Genomic DNA, 20,195 nt, shown 5'->3' with positions numbered 1-20,195 from the left:
ATAATAATATTAATAATATTAATATTAATAATAATATTAATAATATTAATAATAATACCGATAATAATATTCATAATAATACCGATAATAATATTAATAATAATACCGATAATAATATTAATAATAATACCGATAATAATTATAACATCAGCATATTTGACTGTCGCCTCGAATCCATTGGTGTATTTTAACTTCCTTCTTGCAAATATCACACTGTTATATTTACTTCAGGAGTGATTTTTGCTTTTATTTGCACTTTAACCATACGGCGTTGTCACTAAAATGATTACATTCTTTAAGAGTTTAGTAGTTTGAGATAATGGACAATGAGAGACTGACTAAAAGTGTTTTGTGAGTGAGGTGGGGAGAGGAGATGGAGGAAGAGGAGCCAAGAAAGAGAAGGAGAACTGGTGTCGGGAAGTTAAGAATTGGGGTGTGAGTTAGAGGGAGGGCAGCCAAATGACAGGACAGATAGACAGATAGATAGATAGACAGATAAAGAAAGAAGGAAATATAAAATCCATCACTGAATTCATGCAGTTACTAAATGTACTGATATTAATTAAGCGGGATCATTCTTAAATTACTTAATATCCTTGAGAGAATATCATAACTTTTATGTGATAAAGCAGTAAGTGTTAAACGTTCCATAGCGGCCGAATAACTGTTAAGTACACAATATGTGGTACTTTGACAATCTCAAGATATAACGAGGAGTCGAGTGCTTGATTGAGGTTATTTCCGAAGCTATGTATACTGCATATTACACGTCGCCATTATCTTATGTTATTTATATCGTATTATTACTAGCTTAGTTTGTATCGATAGCATCCTTTAGTACTGTGAGGTAAAATTTCAAAATAAATCTTGACGTGAAAGATCGCGAAGTGACTTAGACATTGGGTCGAATTCTAAGAGGCGTATCAGGCTTCATAGCAGCAGTTCCTTAGAAAAATACATACTAGGCTTCTCTTATACCCCATTCCTCTATTTCTTATTATGGGCGAGCCAGCAAAGAGAGAGAGCGATATTTACCCTCCTATGTTTGGTAATGAGCGGCCCGGCCCAGCCCGACCCAACCATCAGGCCGAGCAGAAGCTAATAAAGTTACTCCTATGTGAAGCAGAGTTAAAATTCTTTCTGCATTTGATACATTCATCCAGTAAATTTTATCAACTAAACACTCACCCATAGACGGGTTGGAACTCCGTGGAATCTCGAGTTTTCCAAGAGAGTGTCTGGCTCTAATCAGTGAACGCCTCAGTTACCGAATCAAATTTTAAAGGTTTTTCCTTCGTAATACTGTTTTTTGGCATCAACTCTGGCAATTAAATATCGGGAATTCCGCCTGTAATTTTATATCAGAGGGAAACTGTGATAATACGATGTTCGTTCAATCGTCACACGCTCACAAGGCGCACTTTACTGGTACATATACAGTAAATTGCATCAATATCATTTACGATATTTATACGTAATATGCAGGATAAACTAATAACCAAGAGGCACTCGAAAAACACTCCAATGCCACATACAGATTCCATGGGTTGAATTCTAAGTAGCACAGGATACGAAATAATTCTTCCTATGTGATTTCTTTTGCGTATTACACTTCAGCATTTTCTTTTAGCTTACATTTTTTTTTAATCGACAGTTTCCATCAGTAACATAAAGGAGAATACTGTGAGGTAAAGAGCAGAGCAAATCACTTAAGAAAGGGGCTACGATATCACCGAAGTCAACCGAAACTGAGTTCGTGTTGCCGGACAGTGACTAGAACGCACAGACGATCTCCAGAGAGAGAGAGAGAGAGAGAGAGAGAGAGAGAGAGAGAATTCTGTTTCCTGACAGTACTATGCATGTATCTGATTTTCTGTACGTGATTCTCTGGATGTGTAGATACTTTTTTTTTTTTTTTTGTAATTCTCATCTCAAGGAAGGGGCCGTCCATACCGCATCAAACCCAGAAATGGACAGTGCCAGAAATTCTCTTTCTCTCTCTCTCTCTCTCTCTCTCTCTCTCTCTCACACCGTCCATACTGAATCATACCACTACCTTTCCATTGACCCACGGCAGGAAGATGCCAGCCATAAAGACGCCCGCCAGGGGTCCGCCCAGAGCACCAGCGAGAAAGTGAAGTAAGGGGAAGATGTTGCCCAGGCTGCTCATTAAGAGACCCGCGCCCACCGATATCACCCCGACCAAGGCAGCTGTGCAAGAACAACTGTAATGAGTAAGGACTGAGCTGTGAAAATAGCTATCGGTCCTTTTATCTATCGATCTATCTGTTTGTGTGTCTCTTTGTTTATCTATCTGTCCATCCATCCATCTATCTGTTTTCTATTTGTATATCTGTCTATCTGTCTGTCTGTCTATATGCCTGTCTGTCTCTCTGAGTAGCTGTCTATCTGACTGTCTGTCTGTCTCTGTCTGTCTATCCATCTGCTAATCTATATGTTTGTCTAGCTAAACACACACACACACACACACACACACACACACACACACACACACACACACACACACACACACACACTCACTTGTATATGTTTCTAAATGGCGGAGAGAGAACCGATACTAACGTTAATACATTACAACTGTTGAATAGTTACAATTATTCTGTAGACCCACAAGTAACATACTGTAGATATAAATGTCATCTAATAAGGCAAAGAAAAATCAAAGTGTAAGTTTGAGCAAATACCAAGTTCTAACGGTACGATATCTGACTCATGATATAAAGATCAGGACTGCAAAGCATGAAGGCTCCTCCAGGTAGGAAAAACCTAAAGAATTAGGAATAATTTTCGTCCGCCTTTACAAGGCGGAGCTGTAATATTTTGTCCGCCTCTGTGTGTGTGTGTGTGTGTGTGTGTGTGTGTGTGTGTGTGTGTGTGTGTGTGTGTGTGTTCCCATTATACCTCATGAACGGCTTGAGCTATCAACATGAAACTTTCAAGGTAACAAGATACGGCCAAACTTTTGGCGAAATCGAAAATGGGCACACGGGGTCAAAGTCATGTCACCAAAATGACCGTTAAAGGTCAACAAGTTTTTATCGCCCGCCCTTACCACCATTATATCTCATGAACGGGTAAAGCTATCAACATGAAACCTTCAGGGTATCAAGATATGGCCAAAATCATGGACTTGATCAACAGCATATTCTGGCAGGCGACTAGCATTCGGCTCCCGAATGCTTTTCTTTCATTAGGTAATAATTAGTGCAGTTCATGTCAGTGTCAACTTCTTCTTCTTCTTCTTCTTTTCCTTGTTTTTCTTCTCCTTCTTCCTATTACTCTTCCCCTTCTTCCTCTTTCCCATCTTCCTCTTTGTCTTCTTCCACTTTTGTCTTCTTCTTCTTCCTCTTCCTCTTCTTCGTCTTCTTCCTGGTAGTTATTGCCAGGCTTCTCCAGCTTTGTGATATTCTCTCAGTAAGTAAAAAAAAAAGGCAACGCTACACTGTTCCAACCTAACACCTGATCAGGCACATACCCCCCACCTTCCTGCATACCTAACCGAGAGCATAACGGCCCTCACCTCCCCTTCTTTTGTTTTAAAGGTGAGCTTAAGGAGAACGCCGTGAGGACACATAACCTGGGCCCTTCAGATTCCTTGCACAGGTCCCATTAAAATCTCTGGAAAAATTACTTTTCTAAAAATTTTCCATTAATAAAAAAAAAAAAAAAACTACTTCAGACACCTATCAAAAGGCACCAGTTCGCTATAAGACATATCAATATGAAATTTCATGACTCTATTGTGAATTATTTCTCAGTTCTGGTCCGAAAACGAAAGCTCTATGCCTGGCCAGCCACCCTGCCACCCAACTCTTTGGACGGACACCTATTGATCACAATGATAACAACACCCTCCTCTGACTTTGTCAGGTGGAGGGTAAAAAAAAAAAAAAAAAAACTGGCACAGGAACCTCTAGACTGCAGTTGTTGACAACCCCCCAAAAGACGGTAGAAAGAATAAATTGTCTTGGAAAATTTTCCAGAAAAAATATAATGATCTACAGCCATTCAGTCCGACGATGTCTTCGTATTGTTCTTGCTATGTCTGGATATTTTCATTTAATATGTGAAATATCTCTCTTACTGAATGGCATAAATAAGGCTATGTCTAACCCCTTTTGATTTAAGATAGTAAGTCTAGAGATGAATAAGATCATCCTGAAGTGGCATAATAAAATAACAATTATTCGACTACCACCATTCTCGAGGGAATGGAAGATCGTCTTCACACATCCACTGACATGCTTCTCTCCAAACTGCCATGATGATTAATGAACATAGAAAAACATAGGATCTTAAAATATATGCGTTCGTAAGATTTGATGTTTGATCTCAAAAATTCCTTTAAAATATCTGAATAAAAACAAACATGTTTGGGGCTACTGGACCAAGGAACAAATGTGTCAAGCTTGAAGTGAACTGATGAAATAATACGGGAATGGCGCCAAGATGAAAAGAAATATCTCGCAGAAAGATGAAAACAACAGAGGAAATACAGCAGCTCTTGACACTTTGGTTTAGAGACCTGAAAAGTTACCACAATGATGGATTAAGAGAACACAGTAAACAGATCCAAAAATAACTTACTACTTACACAAAAATCTGACAACTTTGGTGGCAGCTGTGTCACTGAGTTGACTGAAGTAATGTCTGTGTTTGACCACATCCTCCCACACTGTGCACGCAACTGAGTTGAAAGAGGAGGACAGGGTGCTGCGGAAGGCATGAACTTGTATGAGGATGTACAAAAACAAAAGTTCGCTTAATGTATCACCTCCTTTGCTACTCACTTTGCTAGCTAATATTCTTAAGTTGAGATGGGCTTATTTTTGTTTTCCATTGACAATTTTCTTTGGCATGGTTCATCATGGAGAAAAATGGCTTACATATGCGATGAAAATGCAGTGGAACAGAAGAGAAAATTCTGTCACTAACTGTACACTCGTGATCCATTGTTTCTAATCATCCTCATATCCTGATTGTCAGATAAAAAGAAGTTGCAGCGAGGGGTTCTGATGGAATGAAGGTTTCTTATCGGCAGTTACAATATTTTCTGGACTGCACATTGCGAATGGTTCATCATGTACTCTAGTCAAGCTTTGACCTACCATGTAACTTCTGTATAACGAATATGTATTTTATATTCAGTTACCACAATGACCGGATAATTTTATTAACTTTGAAGTATCATTTGCATTAACCCCTTCTGTATAAAAGTCCTTTCCAAGGTTAATTGAAGAGGACACAAGCGTTGTCTGAAGCTTACATTATCGCATTCAAGGGACTGACATTGCATAACAGGGCTTTGTTCGGTGGGAAAATATGGCTACGATTTTCCATCACCGAAGAATAGGATTGAAGAGCATTTAGAAACAATAGTTCACTTGTACACAGTCAGCCTAAAAATAGTCAAGATGTTCAGTGCCATTTTACATCTTAAATCAAAAGGACAGAAGGTTTTGAACCATTATACTGTATGTTCCACTTCACTCTCCGTATACTAATATTCATCAAGGCAATTGCTAGATAGTTTTAACATAAACTCGAGGTTTCGGTCACTTGAGTTTGTTCAGAATTTGCTCTGCATGCCTTCAGAAAGCATTTAAGTCCATTTGAAAATGGCATCTTAAACTGAATGGCTCCAAAAACACTAGGAAAAAACAAGATTTCTAAGTGAAGTGCTTAACCGCTTGTATCAGATACATATTTTTTAATGTATTTTAGTATCCTTTTGGTATTATTATCCTTTCATACTGCACGGGTTTAATATAAATTTCATTTATTTTCTAATCAGTAGCAGACTATAAAGTTAAGAGTAAATTTAATCGCCTGAAAATAGAAAAGCAATATTTTTATAATGTTAGAAACTCCACGAGATAGATTTTACACTTATCTGGGGACAACACTAAGGATAACAAACACAAAGGAGCCATGCGTAAGACCATAATGTTAAAATGCATCATCATCTGAAATGCCTAATTCCATCACTCCATTTTTTTAAAAGTAGTTTATCTTCCTTCCACTTATAAATGTATTCACTGCAGGAGTGACTATTCAAGTTGAATGAGTTAGATGTTGATTAAATGACCTCTCTCACTGCTAACCTTTCGTTCCAAGCTAGATACACAGGTGTAGTTACAGCGAAAACTGGTTATGCATTGTGCCCTTAGGATGAAAATTTTATGGAAGATGATGGAATGACAATCTTGAGCACATAATCGCACCTCACACCAAGGGCTACGTTGGTCATGCCGCGTAGTTATGCGTACAATGTATCAGATGAAGCTCAGTTTATTCTGTGGAGTAAATTACACCAGAACCTGTGCTGTGGGACATTGAGTGTAGCTGTTGGTATGATTTACATCCCTGAGTATGGGTCGTACTCTAAGTGGCGTTTGATATATTGAAACTTCTCTTCCATAGCTATTTATTTTGCACTTTACACCTTAATATCCTCTTGTATGTTGCTGATGTAAGCGATTTAAATATCACAGTTATATAAATAGTATACTAGAGAATGTTTACGTGCAATTTGCGAATCACATAAAAGATGAAGACATGCTACGATCCCACCTAGATGGAATAAGGTAAGTATCTGCAGGGGCTAGTTTAGACACCCACCTGAGGACAGCACCGGTGACAGCAGCCACAAACACACCAGGGACGCCAGGCACCTGACCCAGCTTGTCTATCACCAGGTAAGGCAGGATCTGGCCCAATATTTGGGAAGGGTTTTATTGTATACTACTCTAGGTGACCTGTTACACCTTTCTCTCCTCCTGTGCGCTTTATCTTCTATTGATGTTATATATAAAAGATCAGAGTCAGGTGTAATAACAGTAATAAACCCGTAAGATAAGAATGTTAAGAAAACATACGATGCTGCCTAGAATACGGACCCCAGAAGAACAGACTCGCAGATTTAACGAATCAGCTGAGCAGACATACATAAATTTTAAACACATCCTCAAGTACCATTCTTTATTCATCACTAAAACTGGAAAAACATCAAAAAATTCTACGACTTACTTTGGATACACACAAGGCTTGTTTTCTTACAAAAAAAGGAACATCTTTGCCGAGGCACCTTGTGAACTCAGTGCGCTAAAAAACACTCACACACAGGCAATACCTGCGAACAGCAGAGTCTCTGAATGCAGTTTAAAATTAGCTCATTTAAACAACAGTAACATTCGCTAACCCAAGGTGAGACACAACATTATCCAACACAGTATTTTTTTTTTATGCGAGAAAGAAGGAACCAAAGGTCGCGAGCCCGCAATTATTGTTCCTTCCAAGAGAAAAACAAAATACAAGAGAGAGCCATATTCAAGATCCGATCATTTCGAGATGCCTGGACACACTGCACTTGAAAGACTGGAGATCATAGGAAGAAGGAAATACAGACAGAGGGAGACAGTTCCAGAGCTGACCTGTTCCATAAATGAAGAACTGGGAGTAACGGTTAACTCTTGCATTAGAGAGTTGGACAGAAAACGGATGAGAGTTTGCTGATAGACGGGTGCTACGCGCCTGTCGTAGAGGTGGAGGTATGCATACAAACAGTTCAGAGGAACAGTGACCGTTGAAGTAGCGATAGAAAAGAGATAAAGATGCAACAGTGCGATGAAGAAACAGAGGTTGAAGAGAGTAAGTAAGAGGAGGAGAGTTAATTAGACGAAAAGCCTTTGACTCCACCCTATTGAGAAGAGCTGTATGTAGGGAGCCTCCCCACACATGAGAGTTGCACCCTAAACAGAGGCGGATAAAACCCCTGTATAGAGTGAACAATTGTGCAGGGGTAAAGAAGGAATGGAGTCGGCTTAGCACACCTAATCTCTTGGAAGCAGATTTTACAAGAGATATAATATGATTTTTCCAAGATAAGTCCCGAGTAAATGAAACCCCAAGCATGTTCAAGGATGATGCAGGATTAAGCTGAATATTATTAACCATTAGTGAGTATACCTGTGGAAGGTTCTGTCGGGTTGTTATGTGTATAAACTGAGTCTATGATGCATTAAAAACAGCCAGATTATTTTTTACCCCAGTCAGAGATACGAGCCAAGTCAGACATTAGGTGTGCCATAGCCTCATCCCTTGTTTGTTGACGTAACTACTGAGGTGGACGTTGCAGGAACCGAATGGAAAGGTGAAGGGTGGAGTCATCAGCATATGAGTGGATAGGGTTAGATGAACAGCTTAGAAGGTTATTGATGAATAAAAGGAAGAGAGTTGGTGATAGGACAGAACCTTGAGGAACATCACTGTTGATAGATCTAGAAGAACGATGGCCGTCTACACCAGCGGCTATAGAACGACCAGAAAGGAAGCTAGAGATGAAGGCACAGATAGAAGGATAGAAACCGCAAGAGGGCAGTTTGGAAATTAAAGATTTATGCCAGACTCGATCAAAAGCCTTTGAGATGTCAAGTGCAATGGCAAAGCTTTCACCAAAGTCCCGAAAGGAGGATGACCAGGGGTCTGAAAGGTAGGTAAGAAGATCGCCAGTGAAGTGTCCCTGATGGAACCCATACTGACGATCAGAAAGAAGGCTGTGATAGGAAAGATGCTTTAAAATTTTTCTATTAAGAAATGACTCGAAAACTTTTTAGATACAGGATGTTAAAGCAATTGGACGATAGTTAGAGGGCTGGGAATGGTCACCCTTCTTTGGGACTGGCTGAATGAGCACAAACTTCTAGGAAGAAGGAAAGGTACGAGTTGATAGACTAAGGCGAAAGAGTTTGCCTAAGCAGGGTGTAAGCACAGAAGTACAGTTCCTGAGAACAACAGGGCTCCATCAGGCCCATATGCCTTATTAGTATTGAGGCTTGTGATGGCAGAAAATACATCAGCTGAAGAAATTTTGATGTCAGCCATGAGGAAGTCAGAGGGGGGAAAGTGATGGAGGAACAGCACCGGAATCATCTAAGGTAGAATTGGAGGAGAAAGTCTGAGCGAAGAGATCTGCTTTATCAGTAGAAGAAATAGCTACAGAGCCATCAGAGTAGAAAAGAGGAGGGAAGGATGATGAGGTAAAGTTGTTAGAAAGGTTTTTGGCAAGGTGCCAGAAGGAGTGGGAAGAATTGGATTTGGAGAGTTGAGAGCATTTAGTACGGATGAAATTATTTTTAGAGGAGAGAAAAAGAGACTTTGCACGATTCCAGGCAGAAATGTATGAAAGATGTGATTCAGGGGTGGGTTGGCTCCGGTACCTTTTATAGGCCGTTTCCTTGTTGCAGACAGCATTAGAACAAGCATGATTAAACCAAGGCTTTCTTGCATTAGTCAGAGGATATGAGAAAGGAATGTATCCTTCCATGCCCAAGAGAATAACCACCGTAATGCGCAAGGCACACCCAGATGGCTCCCGGCCATGGAGGTAATGATCATTCCAAGGAAAATCAAAGAAGTACTGCCTGAGGGCCTCCCAATCAGCAGCTCCAAAGTGCCACAGGCAACGTTTCTTTGGAGGGTCCACAGGCCGTACCGGAGCAATACGACAGGGTAAGATAATAAGCTTGTGATCGGAGGAGCCCAATGGAGAGAAAAGATTAACAGTTTAAGCAGAAGGATTAGTTGTAAGGAAAAGGTCAAGTATGTTGGATCTCTCTCCAAGGCGGTCAGGGATACGGGTAGGGTGCTGTACAAGCTGCTCTAGGTCATAAAGGATAGAAAAGGTGTAGGCTTGTTCACCAGGTGGATCAGTGAAAGAAGAGGAGAGCCAAATGTGGTGGTGAACATTGAAATCTCCTAGAATGGAGATTTCAGAAAAAGGAGAAATGGATAGAATGTGTTCCATTGTAGAAGTTAGATAGTCAAAGAATTTCAGATAGTCTGTAGAATTAGGAGACAAGTAAACAGCACAGATATGTTTAGTCAGAGAATGACAGGGAAGCCGAAGCCAGAGTGTAGAGGATTCAGAAGAATCGAGTTCAGGAACACAAGAGCAAGATAAGTCGTTTTGTATATATTCACAACAGCCACATTTGGCTTTGAAAAGAGTATAGAGAAAGTAGGAGGATACAGAAAAGTGTCTGTTGTCAGTTACCTCAGACAGCTGAGTCTCAGTCACAAAAAGAAGGTGAGGTTTAGAGAAGGAGAGGTGGTGCTCAACAGAGTGAAAGTTAGAGGAAAGGCCTCGAATGTTGCAGAAATGAAGACGAAGAGAGTCAGACAGTGGTTCAAGGCAGCTCGAGTCGTCACCGGGAGAGGGGCAGAAGGTGTGGGCATTTATGATCCCCTCCCCTTGGGTACTCCGAGGCCACGTGTTGCACTGCCATGATTTCTTTAAATTTTGGAAAAGGAAGTGTAGTGAGTACTGTGCATGTAGTTTGGTGTTGATAGAGAAACTTGTATTGGAGAGCACGCTGGCCTACTCTCTGTGTTACTGAGACACTGAAAAAGATCAGCAAAGGGGGATGGTCGTGACCTATTCCCGAGGGCTGATGAAACAGGAGCTCCAGCTCTTCCTGTCATCAGCTTTCCATCCACCTTGGGAGTACTGCCCTGCTCGACTGGTGCTACGGTCTACACCTGTTATGTTTCATAAAACACAAAAAATGCCTGATGGATGTCAAGAAGATACACTAACACCAAGAAAATATCACTTACATTCAGAAACAGAAATATTGCCAACACAGGATTATTCAGATACAAGAGGCACAAAGTGCTTTGTTTTCAGTTGCCATTTAGCTGCTCTACTTCCAGTTCACACCCCTCTCTCTCATGTACCACAAAACTGCATGCCTCAGTCTCATCCATGGTCTTTCCCACCTCTTATCCCCTTCCCCCTTACTCGTATGCATTCTTCTAGATACACATAATGAATAAATAAATAACTAAATAAAAATCGACGAGCTAGTACGGTGAACCTCTTCGGCCCCTTGACTGCTTCAAGCAATACACGTAATATTTATAATACATGACAGAGAAACAAAAACATTGCAACTTGACTCATTACATTTGTCCGCTACTTGGTAATTTTCCATGCCTTTCAGCGTTATTATTATATTGTTATGATGGGTGGATTTGCCAGTTAGGAAGTCTCGTACCTTCGAGACGTTTCTGGTACAGTAAGTTCCTGTACGAGTCAGAGTTGCCAGTTAGCCTGCTGTTTGTGAGCTTAGTAATTTCGTAAGTTATGCATCATTGTTTGTACTCTTTTTCTTTATAATGTTTTATTTAAGTGATTCCTTGTTAAATTATGTAATTCAAGTTCGTATGGTAAATGATTTGGAGTGTTATGTAATGTAGGAAAACTCTAGCATGTTTTGATTTCTCGTAGTTGGTAATTGTTGTTGCTAGGGGCTGATGCAAGACAGTATGTCCTAGAATGTTGGAGAAGTAGAAGTTTCGAGAGTAATGCAAGCTTATATAAGGATAGGGTACAGACTATTTTGAGTTTTTTTTAGTTGGGTTTCAGTTCAGTGTGAGTGAAGTGCAGACGATTTTGGTGCAGTTTGTGGAGAGTTGCTTTGCAAGCATTAAGTGTAATTACTGTCTGTGAAGATTGTATATTTTTGGTACTTGTAAAAACAGTGGGAAACAGTGATGCGTTATTGAAGTTTGTATATCATTGGAAGTTGAGAAAACAGTGAAGTGTTGAGCATTAACTGAAATAACAGTTAGTAAAGTGTGTATAGCTCCAGTGCTTGTGAGAACAGTGAAGTTGGAAAGAAATAAGTGGAATTACTTGGAAAATAAAGACAGTGAACTCTAAGGAGCCAGTGTTTATTTTCGCCTCAGCTGATCTTGTGTACTGCACACCTAAAGGCTGACCATAAGAAGAACAACTCACTGGGCAACGTCCTTCCTGTACTGTACTACTGCTGTTGGAGCTTGTGGCAGTTGGGACTGGGACATAACAATATGAGTTAGCTTTGACAACTTTTCAAAATACGAGACATGTGCAGTTTCGGTTTTCTATACTCGTCTGAAAGCCATGTCTGATCATATTTTCTTACAGTTTCACAACTGTTCCGTCCCCATGAATGAAGTCCATCGCATCATTTTCCTCCATAGAGAATTCAGTTCTCAATATGAAAATAGTGAATAAAATGAATGATTAAAAAAAAAAAAAAGAAAGAAAGAAGGACTTGGAACTACTTTGCAAGAATATTAAGCTTCCATTCTAACTCTCCGGCAGTTATTAATCTGCCATTAAAAAATAAATAAAAAAAAGCTTTGTCTCATGGATGAAGTGCGCTGCAAGCTGTATGGTGATCCACATGCCCATGGTTACTAGTGGTGTGAAAGGAAAAATAACCAGAGGATCCCTGGTTTTCGAATAATTTTATTGTGTGCTCAGGTCGATGACTGATTTTTGCAAGCTCTATTCTGACCCCTGCAGGTATAATGGGACCCACTAGGCTCTATGGAGAAAAGAGTGTTGCGATGGTTTTTGTTCATGGAAAGCTCAATATATGGAAAATCGCAAGAAAACAGTGATCACAAACAGCAGTTAGATGAATAATGGCAACCAACTCTGCACTTTTCCCATATTTTGAAAAACTGCCTGGAAGCACGCGCGACCATAAAGCAGCAATGTTGAAAGACATAAGCCAAAAGACCAAGTACTCTACAATATACTAAATCAAACTGTAATATTTTGTTTCATATTCTCTCGATTAACAATATCTGCATGGTTTACCCGTGAACAGGATGTTATTGTTTATCATACTGATCACATTTATAAAATTTACTTTCTTTCTTTGCTGTAGGCGTGGAATATCAAACTTATAGAAAATGGATATGGCATAGATAAACCCGTTCAGTACGAGAGGAGTTTGCTAGGTTAATTTTACAAAGTGATAATTGCCTTCGTATCGGGTGTATCTCGTGAGGTGAATGAAATTAACAGTAACAAGAGTACCTAACAAAAATGGTCCCCTGGTTGAAGGAATTAAAAGAAGAAAATTCTGCTGGCTCTATGAGTGAAGATAAAAATATGGATCTGCAACCTCAGACATAACTTCGTTTTGTATTCTATCAGACTAAAGTGATTTTAACACCTCTTCTTCACACAATTATTTAGCAAATTAAACATCGCTATCATTCTCTACATTATTAATGAGGGTTGTAGAGTATCTACATTTGAGTGAGGCGAACAGAGCACAAGTGGATATTAAGATCTACTAAGCAAAAGTGGTTGCTAAGCTGATCTTTGTTGGAATTGTCATTCTTTTTCCCTTCTAGTATTAATAGTAGGAGTAGTAATAATAAGGGTAGTAGTAGTAGCAGCAGCAGCAGCAGCAGCAGCAGCAGTAGTAGTAGTAGTAGTAGTTGTAGTAGTAGTCGTAGTAGTAGTAGTAGCAGCCAGATTTAACACGTTTAATCCAGTGGTTTCCAGGCTTGGGGCCATGGTCTCCTGGAGCACCAAAGCGCATTTTCAAGGGGCATGGGGGCAATTTTAAGTAGCTGAAGCCACTGGTGATAGAACTTTATAGTCAATTTCCAGAGCCGTTATTTGTAAGGAATTTTTTTTTTCTACTAACCCATCTTTTGTAGTGTGTACCTTGAGGTAATGCAAGATGAAGAGGTCAGACGAAAGTGATTACCATACATTGCATTGTAATGGACAGATTGACAGTTAGTATGAGCAAATTGTCCCAGAGAGGGTTACTTTCAGTCATCTTTACCTTTCTATTTTTTTTTTTTTCATTTCAGATTGGTTAAGCAACAGCCATAACAAGCATAACGCATGAAGTGGATATTTATAAAATTTCTGTCTCAACCACTGATTCCTCACTTTCTAGCATCAATGCAATTTCAACCATGCCAGTAAGTTTCAACCGTGCCACAAATTTCTACCATGCCACTAAGTTTCAAGGGGGCCACTAAGTCTTTGTTAGGACTCCATATTATAAATACAATTAATTATAGAAAACATGATAGATAGATAGATAGAGAGACAGATAGAAGCAGCAAGTCAGAGGTATTGTGTCTGCGAGAATCGAGCAATGCTAAACATGTTTACGCACTCTAACTCAAGGAATGCTTTATAGGCACACGACAGTGCCTAGTGATCATACACACTTATACACACATACTCACACACAGGTTTCTAGAAAATTCCAACCACAGTGTAACACACGTGACACGACCCCTGCTACACCAAAATTTAGGAAGCAGAGCTCAGAAGGAGGCTAGATATAGAACCGACAGGGAGTAGGGAGAAGGAGCCTAGCAACATGGGCGAGAGAGTGGAAGAGAGAGAGCGAGCGAGACAGGGAGGTTAGCTCGCGGGACTCTATACTTCACTCGTGAGTGAGAGTGTTAATATTTCCAAGACAAATAAAAATAGTCTCATACTCATCTTTACCTCTCCTGTCATTGCATGACAAATGGGAACGAAGATTATCTACTTACAAAACTACTCAAGTATAACAACCGCTCGTCCATGAGTCTAATATATGTATAACTGATTTACAAACTATCACTACAACAAACTACAAAGTTATTGTAAGATATAGCGGCAGCGAACGTACGAACCTCGTCTACGAATCTACAGTGAATTCCTACAAAATACAAGCCTACAAGCCTACAAGCCTACAAGTCTACAAGCCTACAAGTCTACAAGCCTACAAGTCTACAAACCTATGAGTCTACAAGCCTACGAGTCAACGAGTGTACAGTTGATTCTGCATTATCAAGATTGAAAACAGCAAATACCTCTCACAACCAACAACTCACAACCAGCTCCTGACAGTATTCTCTTCAACCAGCCCCCTCCGTCTCCTCGATCATCACGCTGATTTAGAGGTGAAGAGGTCACAGGACGCCTTGCCAGTAGTTTAACAAAATATTGATACAAACACTCTTCCAATTTCTACGACGAACCAACGAACTACAACCAGCTACAATCAACTACAAGTAACAACTCTACGAGTCGTCTGTATAATCTTCTACACGCACCTACAAGTAGCAGCAGTCTTCATCCCACAACGAGTATATCACAAGAGAAAAAGAACGAGAATACATCGAGAAAGAAGAACAAAACAAACAAACGAAGAGTGTGACACGACTTACAACTCACAACCATCAGATCTCACCCTCCTTTCTCTCCTACCGCCCCCCAACCTCCACCGCTGACGCAGGAGTGAAGAGGTTAAGACGATGAAGCAAATACCAAGCCCATATTCACAACCCATCTTACTTACTTATCTTCACTGAAGTTTCTCATCGCTACTCATTTACTTACCACAGATACCAGTGTGGGAAGTCGACGTCACCATACAGTACGTGTCTGCTGAGACGACAACACGTCAATCAAATCGTGTGTGACACAACCACTGACCACCACTCACACCACGGTAAAAACTAATGAGTTACATAGTTACTTCAGTTATGCAATACACAGTGATAGACAAAATACTTCTGCACAAACATATAACACGTGCTATATAGTTACAACTTAAATACATATACCTACTTCAGTTATCTTCATAATTCAATCATTAAATACTTGCACGAACAATAAACATTCTACAGTGTATATATTCATTCATTTATTATAGCATTTATTTACTACCAACGAGTGTTACCGTTTATACCTACATAAAATACGTGTTTCATAACATACAGCTATACATTATTACATCTACAAAGTAATAAAGAAAATATACCATCACAGTTACTGAGTGAGCGATTAATTGAACTGTATTAAACATTTATGAATTAAGGTACTTAGTGGAAACAGACAAATTAAGTTACAAGGAAGACCGGGAAAAGAAAAAAAAATGGCCAACACAAATGACGTTAGCAAGAATGAACAACATCTTCCACACAATCGTGAAGACAAAGATTTCCACACAGTGCTGACACATATATTGCCCACGATAGGTACAAGTGAACAAAAAATCAATGTATATAGTTAATACTGTATATAGTGTATATATATTTTTTATATAAAATAACAAAATATTGGGCTATATAATATCATTTTCAGTAATATCTGTGCAATATAAACTAAACCTTAAAAAGGGGTCCCAGGGAAATTAGTCAGCAATTATGCAACCTCAAACAACACCGAGAAAGCGTAGACAAACGAAGAAAAAACTATAGAAAATCAATACCTACAAAAATAAAATACAGTACGATCACATAACAAACAAATGAAAATAAGTGTAAGTGTTACTACAAATGCCAAAATACCAAAAACAAAAAAGCAAATTGTTGTCTCCACAAGCTAGTGGCATGGCACATCATATCATCGACCGCAGCATGACCGGATTCAGTGTCAGGACTGCAATTATTACAAATATGTAACTACAAACGATATGTAGCAATTATAAAACGACAAACGATTGCATTATATTACACTTGCTACAATTATGTAACGACAAACGATATGTAACAGTTATGTAACGACAAACGATTGCATTATGTTACACTTGCTACAAATATGTAACTACAAACAATATGTAACAATTATTTAAAGACAAACGATTGCATTATGTTACACTTGCTACAATTATGTAACTACAAACAATATGTAACAATTATGTAACAGTTGCATTAACAAGATATAACTTTTATGTAACTTTAACTACAATTATAAGACCAACATAATTATGTAACAGTTGCATTAACAAAATGTAAATACAATTATAAGGCTAACACAATTATGCATTACCACAATATTATGTAATAATTCATAAAATGTTACAATTATGTATTACTACAATGTTACTACAATGTAACAATTACAATACAATTACGTAACAATTCACAATGTTACAATTATGTATTACCACAATGTTACTACAATATTATGTAAAATCATACAATTTTACCACAATTCTGTATTACCAGAATCATCATACGAATTAGGTGAAATATTAGACATTGTTCTGGTGTCAACATCTTTTTCCCTATGAAGTTGTAGTATCACACATTGTACATAATAATTTTTAAAGCTGTTTAGTCATAATTAACAGTGTGTAATGAAGTGTGAATGATGAACAACCAAATATCATTTCGCTGTTAGCTGCGGTATAGGAAGAAGGTGGATGGCAGACCACAAGTGCCACCCTGTTTCAATTATAAAATGAAGGTTAGGAGAAGTGAAAAGATATCTGAATAGTGCGTAAGTGTAAAGTCCTGGGGAACCATTTATTATCTTGGCATATGTGAATGTACTTAATGCCATTTTATAGAGGTGTATAATGTGCTAGTAGAGTTGTCATTTATCTCTACTTTTTGCATAAGCCCAGAGTATATGTAAATGCTCGGCACCTCACTTTTTAGCTGACGTCAGCACCGCGCCCTAGTCGGCTCGGTGAGTGTACGGCGTCAGAAGCCGTTTTATAGTTACAAAGGGAGGTGGTATCGCTCTTACATATCTCTCGGGTCGCAGTTATATTATTCTGTACCCAATAAAGAGAGATTTAATCTGCTCATTTCTGTCACCTTACGCTACCACTTGATAACAGACCAGCTTCCACCTTCTCGTGGCAGAGGACCTTTGGTGAGAAGTGTCGGGCAGTGACGGCGAGTAGCTAACGTGTACTACAGACAGTGTCGTCAATCTCCAATACGGTGGTCTAGTTATACTATAACAGCAGAACACATAATTTTATTGGTGCTAGCTGTGACACGATATTTAGTGCTAGCCGTGTACCGATACAACATTACTAAAGGGATAACTCAATATGTAATGTAATAACCTAGCAGTATTACCATTGCACAATTATATGCGTATGTCTGTTATACATACACATCTTACAAAATGTCATACAACAACCATTGCATTTATTCAAATATGTACGCAACTTGTTTAAAATGTAATATTACTAGATCATTGCAATTTACTATGAATATTATATGTATACAATATTATAATCAATATTATGTACTAATAGATTAGCATATGTCCATGATGATTGCTGTCAGAGGACCTTCAGCGGCGTGACCGAGCAATGTTAGGACTCCATATTATAAATAGAATTAATTATATAAAACATGATAGATAGATAGATGATAGATAGATAGACAGACAGATAGAAGCAGCAAGTCAGAGGTATTGTGTCTGCGAGAATCGAGCAATGCTATACATGCTTACACACTCTAACTCAAGGAATCCTTTATAGGCACACGACAGTGCCTAGTGACCATACACACACATACTCACACACAGGTTTCTAGAACATTCCAACCACAGCGTAACACACGTGACACGACCCCTGCTACACCAAAATTTAGGAAGCAGAGCTCAGAAGGAGGCTAGATATAGAACCGACAGGGAGTAGGGAGAAGGAGCCTAGCAACATGGGCGAGAGAGTGGAAGAGAGAGAGCGAGCGAGACAGGGAGGTTAGCTCGCGGAACTCTATACTTCACTCGTGAGTGAGAGACTTTGTTAATATTTCCAAGACAATTAAAAATGGTCCTATACTCATCTTTACCTCTCCTGTCATTGCATGACAAATGGGAACGAAGATTATCTACTTACAAAACTACTCAAGTATAACAACCGCTCGTCCACTGATCTACAAAACATCACTACAAGAACTTAGAGTTTCAACTGTGCCACTAAGTTTCTACCGTGCCACCAAGTTTCAACCGTGCCACTAAGTTTCAACCTGGCCACTAAGTTTCAACCGTGCCACCAAGTTTCAACTGTACCACTAAGTTTCAACCTGGCCACAAAGTTTCAACCATGCCACCAAGTTTCAACTGTGCCACTAAGTTTCAACCGTGCCACTAAGTTTCAACTTGGCCACAAAATTCTACCATGCCACCAAGTTTCAACAGGGCCACTCAGTTTCAATGGGGCCACTAAGTTTCCAATTCACTTTCAAGGTGTTCATTTCGGTACATCTTTATTTTTTCATCATTCTGACCGTAATAATCTCGACCCCAGTTTGCTCATTAGAGTTCTGCTGCTTTGTTTCCCCTTTTAATTAATTATATAGGCTGGAGCCACAGAAATATTCTATTATGCCCAGGGTGGCCAACAGATGTTGTACAGTATTTATTCGGTGAGAGTGGGACCCACAAAAAAAAAGTTTGGGAACCATTGATTCATCAGATACCTTTTATTGAAATACATACAGTATAATATGCATTAGTATTTGTTGCAGCAATAAAATGTTATAATAATAATAATAATAATAATAATAATAATAATAATGATAATAAATAAATAAAATAATAATTTGGTTTTACGCCAGGTATCCCCAAAGGGCTAAGACGTTGCCCATGGGTAGAGGAATTTTGGATTGGAGCGTGTAGCATTTTATGACAGGATGCCCTTCCTGATATTATTATTATTATTATTATTATTATTATTATTATTATTATTTTATTATTATTATTTTATTATTATTACCACTACTACTGCTACTACTACTACTACTAGTATTATTATTATTATTATTATTATTATTATTATTTATTATTATTATTATTATTATTATTGTTATTATGGAAAAAAGGCAGAATAGAAGAAAGAAGTGAAGAAGCGATTTGGTAAATATGATTTGGAGTAGATGGGGGAGGTGAGAGGTGTGTGCAAGATATTCACAAAAGAAATTTGTGCAGCATGTGAGGTGGCAAATGGAGTGAAAACAGACGAAAGGAGGTGCAAGGGACAGCATGGTGGAATGAAGAGGTGAGACAGGCTGTGGCACAAAAGAAGAAAGCATAATTTACTGCGTGAATGGGAAGCAGGGGCGTGGAGGAAGTTGAAGATGGAAGACTTATAGTAAGAGAAAGTAAGAAGAGAGTGGATGAGGAATTTGGAAGGAATTTGAGTGTAGAGCAGAGGAAATGTAAGAAAATGTTCTGGAAAGAGGCAAAGAGAGTTAGACAGGGTGATAAAGAAGTTAATCGGAGAGTGAAAGATAAAAATGGAGGATTGCCAGTGGAGAAGTGAGAAAAAGTAAGCAGATGGAGAGAACACTTTAGGGAACTGTTAAACTTAGAGAATCTATGCTTAACACGACTGGGAGAAGGAGGGAGAGGAGAAAAACAAATCAGCAGAATGGAAGTAGTGGAAGCACTGAAGAATATCAAAATGGGGAAACCCCAGGGACCTGATGAAGTGTTTAGTGAAATGATGAAGCATGGGGGAGAGATAGGAATAGAATGAATGTGGAAGATGTGTAGATTGGCCTGGGAGGAAGGTAAAGCCCCGGAGGATTGGAAGCCAGGTATAATTATTCCCTTG

General features: G+C 38.9%; 1 protein-coding gene across 1 annotated transcript in view; it reads right to left on the bottom strand.

Annotated features, from left to right (window-relative positions):
* Nucleotides 1–2,044: 2,044 nt before the first annotated feature.
* Nucleotides 2,045–20,195, bottom strand: part of LOC145396144 (sodium-dependent multivitamin transporter-like) — a 93,251-nt gene continuing 75,100 nt past the window's right edge. Inside the window, exons 4-6 of the mRNA XM_080269587.1 lie at nucleotides 6,643–6,731; nucleotides 4,616–4,734; nucleotides 2,045–2,211 (exon numbers count right to left, since the gene is read on the bottom strand). Coding sequence (XP_080125713.1) covers nucleotides 2,045–2,211; nucleotides 4,616–4,734; nucleotides 6,643–6,731 — 375 coding nt within the window. The remainder of the gene's footprint in view (nucleotides 2,212–4,615; nucleotides 4,735–6,642; nucleotides 6,732–20,195) is intronic.

This window comes from Coenobita brevimanus, chromosome 35 (genome assembly GCF_032717465.1).
Source record: "Coenobita brevimanus isolate Jiangsu-jjx chromosome 35, ASM3271746v2, whole genome shotgun sequence".
In the NCBI taxonomy this organism is placed as follows: Eukaryota; Metazoa; Arthropoda; class Malacostraca; order Decapoda; family Coenobitidae; genus Coenobita; species Coenobita brevimanus.
The sequence above is the reverse complement of the archived record's forward strand: the minus strand, read 5'-3'. Positions and strand labels throughout refer to the sequence as shown.